Source organism: Tachyglossus aculeatus, unplaced genomic scaffold, assembly GCF_015852505.1.
Source record: "Tachyglossus aculeatus isolate mTacAcu1 unplaced genomic scaffold, mTacAcu1.pri scaffold_12_arrow_ctg1, whole genome shotgun sequence".
In the NCBI taxonomy this organism is placed as follows: domain Eukaryota; kingdom Metazoa; phylum Chordata; class Mammalia; order Monotremata; family Tachyglossidae; genus Tachyglossus; species Tachyglossus aculeatus.
In genome coordinates this window covers 1,215,718-1,235,144 of record NW_024044858.1, presented here as the reverse complement: position 1 = coordinate 1,235,144, position 19,427 = coordinate 1,215,718, and the positions used below count along the sequence as shown (strand labels likewise).

The window sequence follows — 19,427 nt, the reverse complement described above, 5'->3', positions numbered from 1 at the left end:
TAAAAGTCGTGGGGAGTTGAGGGTAGAGTGAATATCGAGAATAACAGATCCAGGTGTTTAGGCAACGCAGGAGGGAGAAGGAGCAGGGGAAATGAGGGCTTAGTCGGGGAACTCCTCTTGGGGGAGATGGGATTTTAGGAGCATCGTGAAGGCGAAGAGAGCGACGGTCTCTCGGCTGTGAAAGGGAAGGGAGTTCCACTCCTGAGGGAGGATGTGCTTGATGGGCCTTGCTGTTGATTTTGCGTCGGGTGATGTTGAACGTGAAGGGGTGTGGGTCCCGGTTGCCGTCACCTGGCTCGTCTCCGTAAACATCCGTAAACCGTTGGAGCGTCTGTGCGATGATCAGCTGAGGAGAGAGGTGTATTTGGGTCGAGGGCCTGCTCCTCTGGGGCATCCTCCTCCCGTGGTCCTGATCTCCGGCAACCCAAGGGCCCGTGCCACGTCCCTCCTCTTTCCACCGCCCCAATTCAGTGGCTAAGTTTGGGTCCCGTGAGCACAGACTTCTCTCTCCGGTCGCGACGGCTCCTCTCCCTTGCAGACCGTCGCCGCGTAGGTCGGATCCGTTTCTAAAAGATTTTTTCCTGTCTTGCTTTTAAGTCATCCCGATGAGAACGAAGCTGCCCCATTCACTCCAGCCAGAGCTCACTGGATCCGAGCCGTCACCAAAGTCCGGCTCCAGCTGCATGAGGTAGGACTGTACTTCCCATTCTTTCTTCCCGTGGTGTGCTTGGACGAAAAGAGGATCGATATTTCCAGTGCGGAGGCGGAAAGAACTGATTTTTTCACTCTGTGGGCTCCATTTGCGAAGCCGTGTAAGATCTTAGGCGTGATTTGTTGCGCCAAGGAGCACGAGGGTCTGGAGGTCTTGTTTAGGTAGCGATGATCGGGCAGTGGAGTAGTGTGGACTTTGATTTTTTTTTTTAAACAGGTCCCAAATATTGTGAAGGGAAACTGTGAAAGGGTGAACTTACTATGTGCCAGTGTGATAAACCGAAAGCATTTGACTTTCAGCTATTTTGCCAGAGAATTCCAGGGTTCCCTTTCCAAGAAACTTCCCAACGTAAACACATTTTATTGCATATAAGAACTCTGCTGGTGGGCCAGAAGATGGGGATAGATTTGTTGTATAACTCAGTCCTCTGTCTCGTGGGAAACAGCATACGGTAGCCGGAGCCAGCTCCAGTAAATCCTTAACGAGGTTAGACAGTGCCCAGAGGAACCGAAGCATCTTGGGATGGATAAAGATGCTCAACATTCCTTTAGGCATAGAGCATCATTCCCAAATTCAAAGGCAGAGGCAACCCAAATTTTTCTGAAATACAGTACATGGGTTTGTTCATTCGATGGTATTGATTGAGTGCCTATTGAGTGCTAGGGACTGTACTGAGCATTTGGGGGAGGTTCCAACAGTAACAGGATCCACGGTCCCGACCCTAAAGGAAGTTACAGTTGAGTGAATTTTAACAGGTAATTGGTTAATCTTTTAAAAAGATTTTACGTTTGGGAAATTGTAAAATTGTAACCCACTGTATTCCTTGGCATTACAAGGAGACTGTGAGCCCGCAGTTGGGTAGGGACCGTCTCTATACAGTGCCAACTTGTACTTCCCAAGCGCGTAGTACAGTGCTCTGCACACAGTAAGCGCTCAATAAATACGATTGAATGAATGAATGAATGAGATGCAAGAATTGGCTCATCTGCCGGTCCCAAAATCCAGGCTCTCTCTCTCTGTGGCAAACGTTCGTGCAGCCCTCGGCACAATCCGTTTGGTTCTGGGGAGCGATCCCACCGAAAGGGCCTAGAGATAGCCATTGCAGTGGCAACTCTCCACTCCTGGAGAATTTTCTCCAGCTAACTGATTACAACCCATTTTCGTCATTGCTGAAGGAATCTTGATGTCTTCTTCTTTTAATCTCGTGAATAATGGCTTCCGCAAAAAGGTATGTAGAGACTCTTTGTGGATCGCAAGATGTTTCTTGTCCTCGAGGGCCGGGCCTGCGCCTTGGGGCTAGCGAGTGGTTGCGTGGATTGGGCCTGTGCCCGCCGACGCATCCAGCGGGTGGACGCTCCCGTGGTCGTGGGATCCATTGTCAAAGCTGGTGGGTGAGTGGGGTCTGCGGGCCGGGCCGGCTTCCTCCCAGGTGAGAAGAAGCTGATGGGAAATGGCCTCGGAGTTGGCGAGATTGCCTTAGGGTCCGTGTAAACTGGTTTGGCGTCAGCCGTCACCTCCCGGCGGAACGTCGTCAGTCCTCATCGGAGGAGCTGGGCCTCCACCGTGTCCCAGGCCCTTCACGGGAATCTGAGTGGCGGAATATCCCCGTCCGTGTCCCTGTGGCAATCGGGCGGCGGCGGAGAGGGGCCGGGCCCAACCCGGCCGGGGAAGACTGAGAAGGGGCTGCCTCCCGTCCACACTCATTTGCCCCCCACACCGAGTCGCTTTTCAGAACCAGCCAGTAGCTTGTTTCTCTTCTCTTTTTGCGTGGGTTCAAGGACTCTGGGTTGTGGGGAGCTACTGGGTGGTTTGTGCCGGAACAGTGAAACCGTCAACGTTCTCGGTTGTCAATTCCTGCTCTGAGGCAGATGGAACAGACTTTGGTAGCCGGAAAGTCACACCCGCCCTTTCTGGGAATCATTGCTCTTTTTGTGTGGGGGTAGGGGAGTGGAATAAATCTGTTCTCGGATCGAGGACTGCTTTGAGCTCAGAAGCACTGGTTTAATCAGTTTGACTGTCAACCTAGTTTACTTCTGTTAAGCCAGGTATTCCACGTTTTCCGTTTTCTCCCAAACAGGTTCAGCCTTTTGGGTGGCGATGGCTGTTGGAAGGGGCCAAACTGGGGGGAGGCAGGGCAGCCCGAGACAAGGTGGACGCCCAGCCAGGAGGGGTTGTGGAAGTGACTCGATCCGGCCCCGTGGAAATTCCCAGAACCCAAGGCTCTTGCCAAGCTCCCAGATTGGCAACGGTGGTTTCATGGTTATGTGTCTAGGTGGCATTACTTCTTCCCCGTCCCCCCCGCCCTACCTCCTTAATAATAATGATGGTATTTGTTAAGCGCTTACTATGTGCAAAAAGCACTGGGAGAATACAAGGTGATCAGGTTGTCCCACGTCACAGTCCTCATCCCCATTTTACATTTGAGGGAACTGAGGCCCAGAGAAGTGAAGTGACTTGCCCAAAGTCACCCAGCTGACAAGTGGCAGGGCCGGGATTTGAACCCATGGCCTCTGACTCCAAAGCCCGGGCTCTTTCTTGTGAGCACGCTGCATCCCGGGGGGCAGCGGGGCGGAGGCGGCGCTGATGGCTCCCCACAGCACTTGTAGATATATTTGTACAGATTTATTACTCTGTTTTACTTGTCCATATTTACTGTTCTATTTATTTTGTTAATGATGTGCATCGGGCTTTAATTCTATTTGTTCTGACCACTTTGACCCCTGTCTACATGTTTTGTTTTGTTGTCTGTCTCCCCCTTCTAGACCGTGAGCCCGTTGTCGGGTAGGGACCGTCTCTACATGTTGCCGACTTGTACTTCCCAAGCGCTCAGTACAGTGCTCTGCACACAGTAAGCGCTCAGTAAATACGGTTGAATGAATGAATGAATTTAACTGAATTACTATGTGTCGGGCACTGTACCAAGATGATCAGCTTGGACCCAGTCCCTACATAGGGCTCACAGTCTTAACCCCCATTTTCCAGATGAGGCAGCTGAGCCACAGAGAAGTTAAGTGATTTGCCCAAGGTCACACAGCAGGCAAGATCAGAACCCCGGTCCTCTGACGCCCAGGCCCGTGCTCTACCCACTAGGCACGCTGGCTTTTTGAGCCGCCGGAGTCGACGGTCTCCTTGGAATAGTTCTGGAGCTCAAGACTGAAAAATCGAGGCAACGGGCCAGAAATGGACAGGCCTCGAGGCCAGGAAAATTCTAGGCTTGCTTCCTTTTCCTTTGCTCCTCCCCTCACTAGAGTCCTGATATGAGGAATGGGATTTCAGCCTGGGATGTCTTTTTTCCACTCTTTGGAGCAGTCACGTGCGTACATTTCCACCACCCTCACTCCTCCGGGCTGTGCCTGGTGGCCTGAGCTTTTGTGATTCCTTGTACTCATTCTTCGACTCATCTCTCTCTCCCTCATTCAACCCACACAGTCAATCTGTCACCAAATCCTGTTCTACCTTCACAACATCTCTAAAATCTGCCCGTTCCTCTCCATCCAAACTGCTACCACGCTGATCCAAGCACTCGTCATTTCCTGCCTGGATTACTGCATCAGCCTCCTTGCCGACCTCCTTCTTGTCTTTCCCCTCCCCAGTCCATATTTCACTCTGCTGCCTGGATCATTTTTCCGAAAAAACATTCAGTCCGTATCCCCCCCACCCTCCTCAGGCAGGTTTTGACATTTATTCTTTGCTCCTAGTATGGTTCATATAACATTGCAGACTATAACTCAAAAGTATGGGTGGAGGCCTTTGGATATATTTCGAAAGACAAAACCCGCTTTAAATGGAAGGTTTAGGTGACCGTAGTACCATCATTTTCTTTCATGTCATTGGCATAAGAATTGAAGATTGAATAGATTTCTCTCACAGTTTGTTTGGCAGTATCATCCTAGAATTATTAGACAAATAATCAATCAACCAAACAATTGTAATTATTGCCCCCTCTAGACTGTTAACTCCTTTGTGGGAAGGAACATGCCTACCAACTCTGTTAAATGATGTTCTTCCAAGCAGTTTTAGTACAGTGTTTTGTATACAGTAAACACTCAAAAAATATAGTTGATTGACAGATTGAGCACTTACTGTGGATAGAGTATTGTATGACGCGCTTGGGAGACTACAGTACAGTAGAATTGGTAGACATGATCCCTGCCCATACATATTTACAAACTAGAGAGATATTAATCTGATAGATTTATATTCTGCTAATACAATTTAAAGCTATTTAGAATTTCAAACTAAGGACCACTTGGGTAGGGACCGTCTCTATATGTTGCCAGCTTGTACTTCCCAAGCGCTTCGTACAGTGCTCTGCACACAGTAAGCGCTCAAGAAATATGATCGAATGAATGAACTCCCTCCCTTCCCGTATCCAACAGTCCATCACACTCCCCGCTTTCAAATCCCTTCTAAAATCCTACCTCCTCCAAAGAGCCTTCCCTGAACAAGCCCTTTATTTCCCGTATCCATCCTCCCCTCTGTGCCTGTGAGCCCACTGTGAGCCCACTGTTGGGTAGGGACTGTCTCTATATGTTGCCAATTTGTACTTCCCAAGCGCTTAGTACAGTGCTCTGCACATAGTAAGCGCTCAGTAAATACGATTGATTGATTGATTGATTGTGCCTTGTGTGCACTTGGCTGTGTATCCCTTAAGCACTTGGATACTCAGTCCAGCCCCACAGTGCTTATGTGAATGTTTGCATACTCTTTTCCCTATCCCTAATCTATTTTAAAGTCTGTCTCTCCCGGCCGGCTCCTCCTGGGCAGGGATCGTATGCACCAATTCTGTTGTACTCTCCTAGGAGCTTAGTACAGTGCTTTGCGTACAGTAAGCTCTCAGGTAATACCAGTAATTGATTGATTCGATTGGCTGTACCTGATGGCTCCTTGACCAGGACTCAGCCTTTCATGAATAATAATAATAATAATGATGATGGCATTTGTTAAGCGCTTACTATGTGCAGAGCACTGTTCTAAGCACTGGATGACTCAGGTCACACTGAAGGGCCAGTTCCAGTTGCCACATTTTCCTCTCGACTTGTTCCTGGCTTTTATCCTCCAGTCCCTTTTATTGTTAATCTCCCAAGAGCTTCTTTGGTGCTAAATGCCAGAATTCACTAGCCGTTCTACTGTTGGGAGAACTTTGGAGGAGAGATGAGGAATCTGTGGATGAGTTTCTCCCCCCGCCATCCATGCCCAGTGACTCGGGTCTGAACCGATGGAATCAGGCCTGCACAGCCCCATTCTTCCACGGAGTCAGGGTGGACATCCAGGTGGAAGTTTTCTGATGATGATGGTATTTGTTAAGCGCGAACTATGTGCCAAGCACTGTCCCAGGCCCTGGGGTAGAAACAAGGTCATCAGGTTGTCCCATGTGGGGCTCACAGTCTTAATCCCCGTTTTACAGATGAGGAAACTGAGGCCCACAGAAGCCAAGTGACTCGCCCAAAGTCACCGAGCTGACAAGTGGCAGAGGCGGGAAGAGGACCCACGGCCTCTGACTCCCAAGCCCAAGCTCTTTCCACGAAGTCACGCTCCTTCTGGAGGCTCTAAGTGCGTTGTTAAGCTGGGTGTGGATTTCTCTGAGGAAAAGAAGGAACTTTTCCTGGAGAGGCTGTGTCTGGGCATTAGATAGAGATAGATAGATAGATAGATAGATAGATAGATAGATGCCAGCGTTAGCTCTCACATGGTTCTTCATGCCGATAGATAGATAGATAGATAGATAGATGATAGATAGATAGATAGATAGATTAGATAGATAGATAGATGCCAACGTTAGCTCTCACATGGTTCTTCATGCCGATAGACAGATAGATAGATTAGATAGATAGATGATAGATAGATAGATTAGATAGATAGATGATAGATAGATAGATGATAGATAGATAGATAGATAGATAGATGCCAACGTTAGCTCTCACATGGTTCTTCATGCCGATAGACAGACAGATAGATAGATAGATAGATAGATAGATAGATAGATAAATTAGATAGATAGGTAGATTAGATAGATAGATGATAGCTAGATGGATGGATAGATAGATAGATAGGTGCCAACGTTAGCTCTCACATGGTTCTTCATGCCGATAGATAGATAGATAGATAGATAGATAAATTAGATAGATAGGTAGGTAGATTAGATAGATAGATAGATAGATGATAGATAGATGGATGGATAGATAGATAGATGCCAACGTTAGCTCTCACATGGTTCTTCATGCCGATAGACAGATAGATAGATAGATAGATAGATTAGATAGATAGATGATAGATAGATAGGTAGATAGATGCCAATGTTATCTCTCACATGGTTCTTCATGCTGATAGACAGATAGATAGATTAGATAGATAGATAGATAGATGGCAACGTTAGCTCTCACATGGTTCTTCATGCCGATAGACAGATAGATAGATAGATAGATTAGATAGATGATAGATAGATAGATAGATAGATGCCAATGTTAGCTCTCACATGGTTCTTCATGCCGATAGATAGATAGATAGATAGATGATAGATAGATAGATAGATGCCAACGTTAGCTCTCACATGGTTCTTCACGCCCAGTGGCTTCTAAAGTCCTTTAGGTGGTCAGATCTCTAGATGTCTTCGGTCAGTCGTCAAATTCCGAGCTAATTCCGAGCCTTCCTCCACCCACTCCTCACCCTTCCGAAGGGCACTGCAGTTGGTAGCCGTGTTTCAGGTAATCTTGCGCGAGTGGGAACGTGGGATACATGCGGCACTCCAAAAATATCACTCCTTGGCAACCGATCCTACCAAACACAGGCCGGTTAATCAGATGAAGCAACCTGATTAGGAGTGTTAGAGTATAGAAATGCATTTCACCAGCCCAGTTTGGCGAAGCAGCTTGGCCTGGTGGAAGGAGCTCCGGCCTAAGAGTGCGGAGACCTGGGTTCTAATCCTGGCTCCGCCGCTTTCCTGATGTGTAACCGCGGTCAAGCCACTTAACTTCTCTGTGCCTCGGTTTCCTCGTCTGTAAAAATGGGGACAAGGTAGCCATTCTCCCTCCTCCTCAGACTGTGAGCCTCACGTGGGACAGGGTCTGTGTCCGGTCTGCTCCTACCGTCGTATCTACCATCTAGGCGCCTTTTGGGTATATCAACTCTTTAATATTGTATTCTCCCAAGTGCTTACTATAGTGCTCTGTATTCGGTAAGTGCTCAGTAAATACCATTGATTGATTGATTGGGAGGACTCTTTGTCTCCCCATTCCAACTTCCTTTCTGTCTCTCCCTCCTCCTCCCCACATCCCTCCCACCCATCTCCGTCTTTGTACCCCGTTCCCTTTTCCTCTTTCCGTCCCCACACTCCCTTCTCCCCCTCCCCGTTTCCAATCAACCCTAGAGAGTTGGGTGCAGGAGCTGGAAGAGGGAGCGGGGAGCCGGCCGGGAATTGCGGTATTGCCCCGGGGCCCTGTCTTTCCCAGGATGGATTCACCCCGCACATCCACATCACAGCACGTCCACGGCATCACCGTCACACGTTCCATACATCATGACACACGTCTCTTTGGATTATGCAGATTTTTGACTCACGGAGGAAAAACAACCAAGTTGCCTGTTTTAAAGGGAACTTAAAATTGTCAGAGCCGGGGGAGCTAGGAAAACGCTTCCGTCTTTTGCCCCCCGGTATAGACTCGGGGTATCCTTTCACATCGGGAGGGCCGACGCCGAGACTCGGAGCAGCCGGGGTCAACAATTCCCATGCGTGCCAGGGTCCGTTCTGGAGAAGGTGGCCAAAAGAAACCTGACAGTCCAAGCCGTTCTCCCTCTCCGAAGGCCTGTGCAGGGATGGGTTCAGATCCCTTATTAGGAGACGGGGTTAGTGTTGCTTGCTCTGTAAGTCCGTCGTGGGCAGGGAGCACATCTCCCGACTCTGTATCGTTCGTGCTCTCCCAAGTGCTCGTACAGTGCTCAGTCCCATCGACTGATTGAGCTGGCCAAACCCCCCTCAGGTTCTGCGGTTGTGGAATCTTTGTTCCGTCTTCTGGCCGAGTGGAAGGAATGCTTGGCTTTCTTGAGCGGCGTCTCCTCCTTGGGGGACCACGGGAACCCCGCAGCCAAGGGCCACCCCGAGGCCTCCAGACCTTTGAAAGGACACTAACTGCTCCCCGGGTTGATTTCGGGACCTGAGAAGGGAGGCGGGAAGTTTCCGTGGGGGAGGGTCTCAATTATTTAGCCGGGGAGTTTATGCCCAATAGGTACATCCTGGGCATTCAGAAACTCTCCCTTGTTTATCTAAAGATGTTACTGTCTTGACCCTTCTGGCAGTAGTTCACTTGACTTTTCCTTACCTAGAGAAGAGGACGTAAAGCCGTTGTGATTTCTGTTTATTTTGTCCACCGTGGGTGTCAAAATCTAGAAGTGGCGTGGCTCAGTGGAAAGAGCACGGGCCTTAGAGTCAGAGGTCGTGGGTTCGAGTCCCGGCTCTGCCACATGTCTACCGTGTGACCTTGGGCAAGTCACTTAACTTCTCTGAGCCTCAGTTCCCTCATCTGTAAAATAGGGATTAAGACTGTGAGCCCCCCCCATGGGACAACCTGGTCACCTTGTACCCCCCCCCCCCAGCGCTTAGAACAGTGCTTTGCACATAGTAAGCGCTTAATAAATGCCATTATCGTCATTATTATTTACGATAGAAGTAGAGGAGGTTATTTGGGAAGAGCGAAGATTAGAAATGAGCAAGGTGAAGGATAGAGGGGGTGTGTTTGTGCAGGCTGAGAATGTGCGAGAAGAGCAGGATATGTGAAAGAAGAGAGGGGCGGATGGTTTGTGCAGGCTTTTTGGGTGCCCTGGGAATGTGTGAAGAAAGCGGGGAAGGATGTGTGAGATGGGAGTGTGTGTATGTGAAGGCAGGGGTTTGTCTGTATGCACCAGGCGTGTGTGAGAAAGGAATTTGGGGTTGCGTGACATGCCACTCCTTGACTGGGGGTGTGTATGGGGAAGATGGAGTGTGCTGTGTGTGAGAGATGTGTGTTTTTATGCATGCATGGGGCTGTGTAAGGAGTGTCTGTGTGTGTGTGTGAGTGAGAGAGAGAGAGAGCGAAAGAAAGGAGAAGGTCTATTTGTGCTGAGAATCTGTGAGGGGAGTGGTGAGCGAGGCTTCCCGACAAGAGGCAGCCGGGAAGAAGGGGGAGGAACATCAGCAGATAAACCGCTCTCTCTCTGTCTCCAAGTGTAATCTGCCGAGCGGCAATTCCAGATTTGGGAGAAGTTTAGCTGCTCCGGTTCTTCAGTGGGCAAGGGGGAAATCCTGCTTATAAGGCAGACCATCGCTGCCGGAGTCCTCGCTGACGCTCATGAATCTCTGGATTTCCAGCTTTGCTCCCGCGGCGCCCGGCAGCTCCAACCGAGTGGAATCTGTCTTGGGTCTTGCGCTGTTCCTCAGCTGCCTGCCGACAGTGCCTCCGACCCGGCTCTCAGCTGACGGGAAGAGGAACCTGCCTCACCTTCCGTGTAGAAAGTTCCTTACGCTCCTCCGTCCCGGCACTTTTCCGGGATGGAGTTTTCGGGGCTGGGTTTCTGCCAGAGAGAGCTTTCGGGATCTGTGGTTTGGTATTGACGCGGTTGTGTTTTTTATTGATCTCGACCTTGATTTAGGCTGTTACTTAATAGCAAGGTAAGTGTCGAAGAGCAAAAGCGAAACGGAGGGCTGTCCGGCGTGCCTTGGGGTTGGTTAATGCCGTAGTAATCAGGGGCTAGCCTTCCGAAAGAGGCATTTCTAAGCGAGCCTTACTCCGGAGCTCCGAGGAGAGAATTGTTGTCAGGGTGTGGATGCCGAAGCTTGGGTCTGGGTGTGTTTGTGTGTACACAGCTCCGCTGCCCGGTGATGCGTTTGCCTCCAACTCTGTTACGGCGTTTTTAGAAATCTCGGAGGGAGGGGACGGGGTCTGAATTCGTCGTGGCCCTGCCGGACTCCAGACCGGAATGTGGCCGTAAAGGTTAGGACAGGTCGTCTTTTCCGCCAGAGTTTTACCGCCTAATAGCCGCAGGGGTCACGGCCGAGGGAGGTAGACGGGGCCGGACAGAAGCACTGGTTTGAGGTGGTTGTGTTTCCTGACACCAGGTTGAAGTCCCTGTGCTGAAAGTGAAAAGGGAAAATGGCAATTCCGGAGTGGGAAGAAGCCACAGGGAGGCTGCAGGCAGCAATTAGGGCATGCAGGAAAACTGTTCTTCTTTTATGTGGTGGGTTCCTGGCTCTCTGCCTCCCTCTCTCTCTCTCTTTCCGTGCCTCTGCTTTTCCAGTGGGCGACCGGATAGGTGGCTAATGGGCAGATTCCCGCAGGAATGCTCCCGACCCTGCTTGCCCAGGAGATCTGGGGGCGGGGAAGGGCGGACGCCATTCACAGCCCTCGGACTAAAACGCGGCTTGGGAAGGAGAGAGACGGCCTCGGTCGGTACGGTTGCTCGTTTTGGATTCACCTTGATTCTGCCCCAGCAGGTGGCCCGGGGCCCGTTTCAACTGCCCCGTCTCCGCTCCTAATTCAGACAAGGTGCGTTTCCAGCCGGGGCCCTGACCTCTCCGTTTGGACGTGTCCGACGGATCCATCCTGAGCCTCACCGCTCTGGATTGGAACGTGGTCAGCTGTTTTTTTTCCCAGGACTCGCTCCAGCTCCCAGGATTCCTCAAAATACAGATGAGTTGGTTCAGTCTCTCTCCATCAGAGAAAGCAATTTGCCAGTGGCATTCACCGAGCGCTTTCTGTGTGCCGAGCACCGTACCAGCGTAACGGAGTTGGTAGACGTGACCCTCAAGGAGCTGACAGTCTGCAGGGGAGTTGGCGGGCTCCCCCAGGGCTTTAGGGTAGCTCAAATAATAATAATAATAATAATAATAATAATCGGCATTTGTTAAGCGCTTACTATGTGCAAAGCACTGTTCTAAGTAACCTGTGGGTGGATGCGTCTGGGCCATGTACCTATTCCTTGCCTCCTTCTCACGATCGGGGAGTTAACGCCCTCGGGATAATCGAGGCTCGGGCTGCCGGGCCCCAGGGAAGGAGTGGGGACAGCTCAGAGGGTGCCGGGAGATTTTGGCCAAATCTGTCATTTTCTGCCCCTGGGCTGAATCCGCCCATCCGCCTGGTCTCGGTCTTCAGGGAGGCCAGCTGGAAATTGGCCCGCCGTTGTCCTGAAATGAGAGTGCCGAGTGCTAGTCAAGTAGGAAACTCAGTCCTCCCCATCTGGATTCCTCCCAGCCTCAACAGCAGCGTGGCCTAATGGTTAGAGCACGGGCCCGGGTGTCAGAAGGACCTGGTTTCTAATCCCGGCTCTGCCATCTGTCTGCTGCGTGGCCTCGGGTGAGTCATTTGACTTCTCTGGGCCTCGGTTTCCTCATCTGTAAAATGGGGATTGAGACTGTGAGCCCCATGTGGGACGTGGACGGTGTCCAATCTTACTACCTTTTCTGCACCCTAGCGCTCAGTGCCTGGCACATAGTGAGTGCTTAACAAATACCGTGAGAAACAACAACCGACACGTCCTGTGGGTCTTTCACGCCAACAAATCAAAACACATTCACCGGGAGGTCCATCCTCTCAATTTTGATGATCAGATCAAGACTTTCCGGCATGATTTTGAACAAAACTCCTGTTTTTGACTGTGTGTACTAGGTTTCTTAATCCTGTGGCTGTGAGTAACTTTTTCTCAAACAGGATTTCAGAATATAGGTTACGGTACCCTCTTTTAGGACCTCAATAGTAATAATAATAATAAGGATATTTGTTAAGCATTTGCTATGTAGCGGGCACTGTACTAAGCGCTGGGATGGAGACAAGCAATTTGGGTTGGACACAGTCCCTGTCCCACGTGTGGCTCACAGTCTTGATTCCCGTTTTACAGATGAGGAAATCTGTCTGGAATGCCCCCGTTCCCCGTCTAGTTGGGCACGGTTGGGTGGGGTTTTTCTTTAAAACGCCCATCTAGTTTCCTCAAAATGCATTTGAAGAGGTTGAGTCCGTGTATTTGTTCCTGTTGATTTAGTCTGCGTGTGTTCTTCCATCTTGAAAGGTCTCAGGCTGTTTTGGGTCAGGAACAATCGCAGGGAGGAGTTGGTAAATTCTTCATAACGTTTCCTTTGTTTCCCTCGCCGGAGTCTCCATTCCCGCTGTCGTGAAGGAAAGAACAGACACCCACTTGCCACGGATGGCTTACTCATTCACCTGCCTGGAACCGAACTGGATCTGGGATTTTGAGATCCTTTGAAAAGGAGGTTTGTCCAGCTGCCATTTTAGAAGCATCAGCAGTTTCATCCTCCAAGTTGCGATGAGTTCCAGGGCCGGGCCCTTTCGAGTTGAGTGGCCACGCCTCGGTGCACAATGAGCTGCATGTGCCATCTCCTCCTCTTGGCAGTCTGTAGGAAAAACTGTGCCCTCCTGTTTAAGTACTTTTCCCGCTCAAGAAGCAGCACTCGTGGGTCTATTTTAGTGGGTGTCTGCCTGACATTCCTGTTTCCTCTTAGTGGCGTTCTCAGTTTTGCCTCTAAGTTCCCCTGGAGGTGATTCCAAAGCTGGCTCCGCTGGGGTGTGTAGCCCTTCCTCCTGCTTGCCTCACCCCCGCGGGGATTTCCTCGGAGTTTGAGTGAGGCCGACAGAGCGGTCTGGACCTCTGTGGGCGGCATCCAGCCTCTGGCTGGATATCGCATCCCCGCCGCCTTTCGCTTCCCTCCCGGAGAGGCCACGGGCGGCCCAGTGATCGTTGGCTTTCGGAGCGGAAAATGGAGGCGTCTCGCCTGCGCGGTAGTCCGCTCTCTAGTCTGCAGTTCGCCCAGGGGGGCTGGGACAGGGCAAGTGACGGTGGGCCTCGGTGATGGTGGAGTGCTTGTTCTCGGAGAAGAAGGGTGGGGGTGGACGGGCCAGCCTCCCTCCTCCAAGTTCCTAGGATGTAAGTGGCCTAGTCACTCGAGGGCTCTGCCCGGGCTTGATGCCAGGGTCTGGGGCATCATGAGCGACTTGGGGCGTAGAGCCCGAAAGGCGAACTCTCCCCCATCTTCTCTGGCCGTCGGGGATGTCCGTGCGCCCGGAGCCATGGGGGACTGCTAAATCCCTCCTGCCGCAAAGAAAGAGGCCAGCTGGCATGGGAGGGGATGATGACAGTTGGTCCAGTCCTCGTCTGATTTCACTTCTTCTGGGACAGGACCCCGCCGCTGCTACCTCACACCGGGCTCCAGTATCAGTGTCCCATCTAAAAAATGTCGTTCTCCCCGAATCTGGAATGAGCTACCTTCTTGACTCTGTGATAGGAAGGGTGAAAATTGAATAGCAGTAAAATGTCCGTGGGTCTGTTTCTGGATCACAAAGCACCAAAGCCCGTGGCTGTTCAGCGTTTTCCCCGGGGCAGTGGTCCGTCCCGGGAATTGCCGTCAGTGACCCCGTGTAGCTCCCGGCTCTCCGACCTGCTACCGATCCATCTCGGCCGCAGCGGTTTCCCATTTCACTCATTCAGGCCCAGGCTATCGGGAGCACTTTTTAGAGCTGATCAGCGGGGAAGGATCTTTGGAGTTTTACAGAAATTCCCAAGGAGGCTGAGAGAAGACTGGTAGGGGCTGGGGAGAAGGTTGCTATGGCAGCCCTTACTGCAAATTTCCTGCATCTCCTTAATATGTCACAGCCTCCTTTGAAACAGGATGTTCTGCCGTTAATGCCTTGGGAGTGGAGATTTGGAGGAGCGGGCCCAGGATCGGTTCTAGCGGCACGCGGCTTTAGTCTGACTCCCCCTCTTTGGGATGGGAGGGGGTCGGGGGAACATCATGGTTTTCCCGGTGGGGGTATCTTAACTCAACCAAATGACTACAGCATTAAATGCCACGTGCCGAACAGTGCGAGAGAGGAGAGTCATAGCTTCTCCCTCTCACTTGCCGTTAGTCACAAAAGCGGAAGTATTCAACACCTACTAGAACTCAAAGCTGACCATCTGATATTCAGAGCGGTCCCAGGGAAATGTCGGGGATTAGAAGTTCTAGTCTGGAACTCTGTAAGGGGCCCCGATAATTACGGCCAAACCAGACCCCCAGAGAGAATAATGGTCAGAGTTGAGATGTAATCAGTATTACCAACCGAAAATAATGCCAACAACGGAGATTAATGTTTACTGACTATTTAATGCCATTGACGTTTAAAGCTTGATTTCCTGACTACCCAGAGCTACTCACTACGTAGCAGATCACTGGGGCACCCTAAAGCTTTCCTTGGCGGAAGTAAATGGAAAAGGGTGTAGGCTAAAATACCCCCAGATTATCTCGTCCTTGCTTCTTTTTCATTCCAGGTTGAACTTAACCGGAACTACCTCACCACATGAAATTCTTCTTCTAGCTGGGTCCCGGGGGAACAGCTGACAGGAACAGGAATCCAGAGCCACAGACCGGACGGGCTTGGGTTTTTTTTTTTCCCCCCTCCAGAAGGAAATCTCTGCCCCGTCCAGAGCAGGGTGGAGCTACTTCACTAGTGGCAGGGAAGCCAGATTCTTCCCAGAATATCCCAATAGCTTCTAGGAGATGCAGTTGAAATCGGCCCCTTTGCGTCTGGTCCTTACTTAAATCCCCTCTGGCATTTGGGTTAAATTTATAGTCCACAGGTTCGTAATTCTTGTGATCGCTCCTCGCCCAGCCTTTTCGGTCAGGTCTGCGTGGCATGGTCACTCGCCCAGGCTGAAAAAGGTGCAGAGATCTTCCAAGCTTACAGTTGACCGGAGCAGACACACGTAATGTACAGATGGGAGGAACAGGTGCCGACGGAACAGGGAGAAGAGTGGTTATGTGTAAAAGTACAGCGGGAGTTTGCGGTGGCAAGATACGTGAAGATGTTGTTTGGAGGCTGTAACCTGGGGAGAAGAACATTTTATTGGAGAAAGCTTCCTAGAGGGGGAGGGATTGCAGAAGGCCTTTGAAGACGGGGAATGCGGGGTCTGACAGATTTAACGGGGAATCAAATGGTGGTATTTGAGTGAACACCGTAATCTGAGCACTAGGGAAAGTACATTGCAATAGAGTTGGCAGACACGATCCCAGGGGTTTCCGGAAGACGGAGGGTTTGAGGCAGGGACTGGAGGTGGGAGGATGGAGAACGAGGCCCAGCGGGCTAGGCTTAGGGAGTTAGCTAATGGACTGCTTCGAAAGCCGTGGTCAGGAGTGTCAGTGCGCGTGAACTGAAGGTTTCTGAGGAGTAGAGAGATGTGCGCAGAACTGCGTTTTAAAATGATGAGCCGAGCCTCAGAGTGAAGCGCAGGGCGGAACGGGGGGAGACCGGAGGTCGGGAGACCAGTGAGGAGGCCGATCTAGTAATCTTGTTAGAGTATGATGAGCTCCTGGACCACAGCGGTGACCATTAGGGTGAGAAAGAAGGGGTCAACCTGGGAGATATTGTGGGGGAAAGAACAACAGAAATTAACAATGTTCTGTGAATGTGGCAGTTGAAAGAGAGGCAGAAGGGTGACGCTGAAGTTGTGGCAGTATAATAGTAATTAATACTACTAATAATAATTGTGGTGTAAGTTTAACGCTTACCATGTGCCAGACACTACTAAGCACTGGGGTAGATTCATTCATTCAATCGTATTTATTGAGCACTTACCGTGCGCAGAGCACCATACTCAGCGCTTGGGAAGTGCAAGTCGGCAACATATAGAGACGGTCCCTACCCAACAACGGGCTCAAAATCATCATCAATCGTATTTATTGAGCGCTTACTATGTGCAGAGCACTGTACTAAGTGCTTGGGAAGTGCAAGTCGGCAGCATATAGAGACGGTCCCTACCCAACAACGGGCTCAAAATCATCATCAGTCGTATTTATTGAGCACTTACTATGCGCAGAGCACTGTACTAAGCGCTTGGCAAGTACAAATTGGCAACAAAATCTAGAAGATACAGCGTCACTGAGTTGGACACAGCCCCTATCCCACATTGGGCTCACAGTCTTAATCCACATTTTAACAGACGAGGTAACTGAGGTAGAGAGAAGTCAAGTGACTTACCCAGGGTCGCAGAGCAGACGAGTGGTGAAGCCGGGATTAGAACCCGGGTCCTTCCCACTCCTAGCCCAGTGCTCTTTCCACTAGGCCACACCAGTGGGAAAGTTAGTGGGAGGAAGTATGAGAAATTCAGTTTCTAGATGTATTTGAGCTTCAAATGCTGGCTGGGCATCCATGTGGAGATGCCCTCCAGGCAAGAGGAAATGAAAGGGGGAAGAGATTTTCCCCCAAGCCCTCCAGTCAGCACGGTAGAGCCGGGATAGGGCTAGGATGCAGGGAATTGGAGCAGGGAAAGGAAAAGGGATCTATTTTAGTGTAGGACTGCCCTCTCAGTAACCTGGATGCAGGGAATTGGAGCAGGGAAAGGAAAAGGAATCTGTTTAGTGTAGGACTGCCCTCTCAGTAACCTGCTCTTAAAGATGCTGCTCTTAAAGATGAGGAAACTGAGCCACAAAGAGGCCCGGGATCACACCGAAGTCCAGGAGCAGAGCTGGGACTGGACTTGCCCCAGGTCCCCTGGTTCACGGTTCAGTGCTCTTTCCACTACGCTATCATCACCATCAATCGTATTTATTGAGCGCTTCCTATGTGCAGAGCACTGTACTAAGCGCTTGGGAAGTACAAATTGGCAGCATATAGAGACAGTCCCTACCCAACAGTGGGCTCACAGTCTAAAAGGGGGAGACAGAGAACAAAACCAAACATACTAACAAAATAAAATAAATAGAATAGATATGTACAGGTAAAATAAATAAATAAATAAATAAATAGAGTAATAAATATGTACAAACATATATACATATATACAGGTGATACGCTATGCTCCCTCTCTGCCCGGGATCGGTTTGTTTAGTTGGTGGTGAGAGAAATTCAGCGCTTAGAGCAGTGCTTTGCACATAGTAAGCGCTTAACAAATGCCATCATTTTTATTATTATTATTGTTATAAATTGCCAGTTGTACGTATGGTAATGCTATTTTGTTTCAATCTCCCACTGCTGCTTTTGTGGGCCAGGGATGGTCCTCGCCCAGAGCCAGCCAGTGCTTTATTTCTCTTCAGGCTCAAGTTCTGGCGAGAGTCTTAGATCTGAAAGGGAAATGGCCCAACCTGACTACTGGCGTGGTTTTTTTTTTCTTTTATGGTGTTTGTTACGTATTTATTACTCTATTTATTTATTTATTTTCCTTGTACATATTTATTCTATTTATTTTATTCTGTTAGTACATTTTGTTTTATTGTCTGTCTCCCCCTTCTAGACTGTGAGCCCGCTGTTGGGTAGGGACCGTCTCTATATGTTGCCAACTTGTACTTCCCAAGCGCTTAGTACAGTGCTCTGCACACAGTAAGCGCTCAATAAATACGATTGAGTGAATGAATGAATTTGTTAAGCGCTTACTATGTGCTAGGCACCGATCTAAGCTCGGGGGTAGATAATAATAATAATAATAATAATAATGGTAGTTATTAAGCGCTTACTATGTGCAAAGCACTGTTCTAAGCGCTGATACATGGTAATCAGGTTGGGCACAGTCCCCGTTCTACGTGGGCTCACAGTCGTAGCCTCCATTTTGCAGATGAGGTAACTGAGGCACAGAGAAGTGAAGTGAGTTGCCCAAGGTCACACAGCAGACAAGCGGTGGAGCCGGGATTAGAACCCAGGCCCTCCTGAGGCCCAGGTCCGGGCTCTATGCGCTAGGCCACGCTGCCCCTCCACCCAGGGCTGGGGACACCGAATCCTCCTAGCCAGATGCTATCATTTATTTTTTAAATAGAAAGGTTAATTTTGTGATTGAGTATGACTTTTTTGCCTTCTGAATACGAGGGGATCGAGCCTTTATTCACTCAGGGAAGTAGGTGGCGATTTTGGCCGGTGGAAAGCGAGAACACTGGAGCTAACACAATCCTGCCACTCCTGAGCGGCTTATATATCCCCTTTAACGTGTATTTTTGAGTCATCCTCTCTCTGGGGAGTTTCAAAAGGCCTTCGGGCCGACCACAATTACCGGAGAGGCATTTGACTGGCAGACTTAGGGTCGGTCAAGGAGGGAGGACAGCCCAACTGACAGACAAGCATGAATTCACAAAGGTGATAAGCAAGCGCTGAGGTGACTCAAGAAATGGCCTGGTAAGGTGGGGAGATTAATCAGGCTTTTGAGGGCTCTGAGGGAAGGTAGGGATATGGTTTGATGAAGGGGAGGAGAAATCGCTTTAGGTGGGAAGAATGCTTTCTCCTTCGGGTTAGAGGTGGAAGAGGTGGGGTGTGGAAAGATTAAAAGATTTCCTGGCAGTGGAGCAGAAATCTCGTGGAGCGCGAATTTTTGCCCGTCTGTTTAAAATGTTTTTTTTTTTTCCTTCAGCCCTAAGCGCAGTATCATTCCTGCATGTATATATATACATATATATATGTTTGTACATATTTATTACTCTTTTTATTTATTGATTTTACTTGTACATATCTATTCTATTTATTTTATTTTGTTAGTATGTGTGGTTTTGTTCTCTGTCTCCCCCTTTTAGACTGTGAGCCCAGTGTTGGGTAGGGACTGTCTCTCTATGTTGCCAATTTGTACTTCCCAAGTGCTTAGTACAGTGCTCTGCACATAGGAAGCGCTCAATAAATACGATTGATGATGATGATGATGATTCCTCTTCTCGGTGCTAGAATAGAATCCACATCCAGGAGTATATCAGACACCGTTGATTGGCGGGTGGTGATGGTTCGTCTTTTGT

General features: G+C 49.8%; 1 protein-coding gene across 2 annotated transcripts in view; it reads left to right on the top strand.

Annotated features, from left to right (window-relative positions):
- UNC13B (unc-13 homolog B) overlaps window positions 1-19,427 on the top strand; it is a 210,215-nt gene that overhangs the window by 117,560 nt on the left and 73,228 nt on the right. The window contains exon 11 of one of the 2 annotated variants that reach the window (XM_038742473.1): window positions 598-688. In XM_038742473.1, coding sequence (XP_038598401.1) covers window positions 598-688 — 91 coding nt within the window. Of the gene's footprint in view, window positions 1-597; window positions 689-9,884; window positions 10,353-19,427 lie in introns of those variants that run through there. The other variant, XM_038742472.1, reaches the window with a different exon arrangement.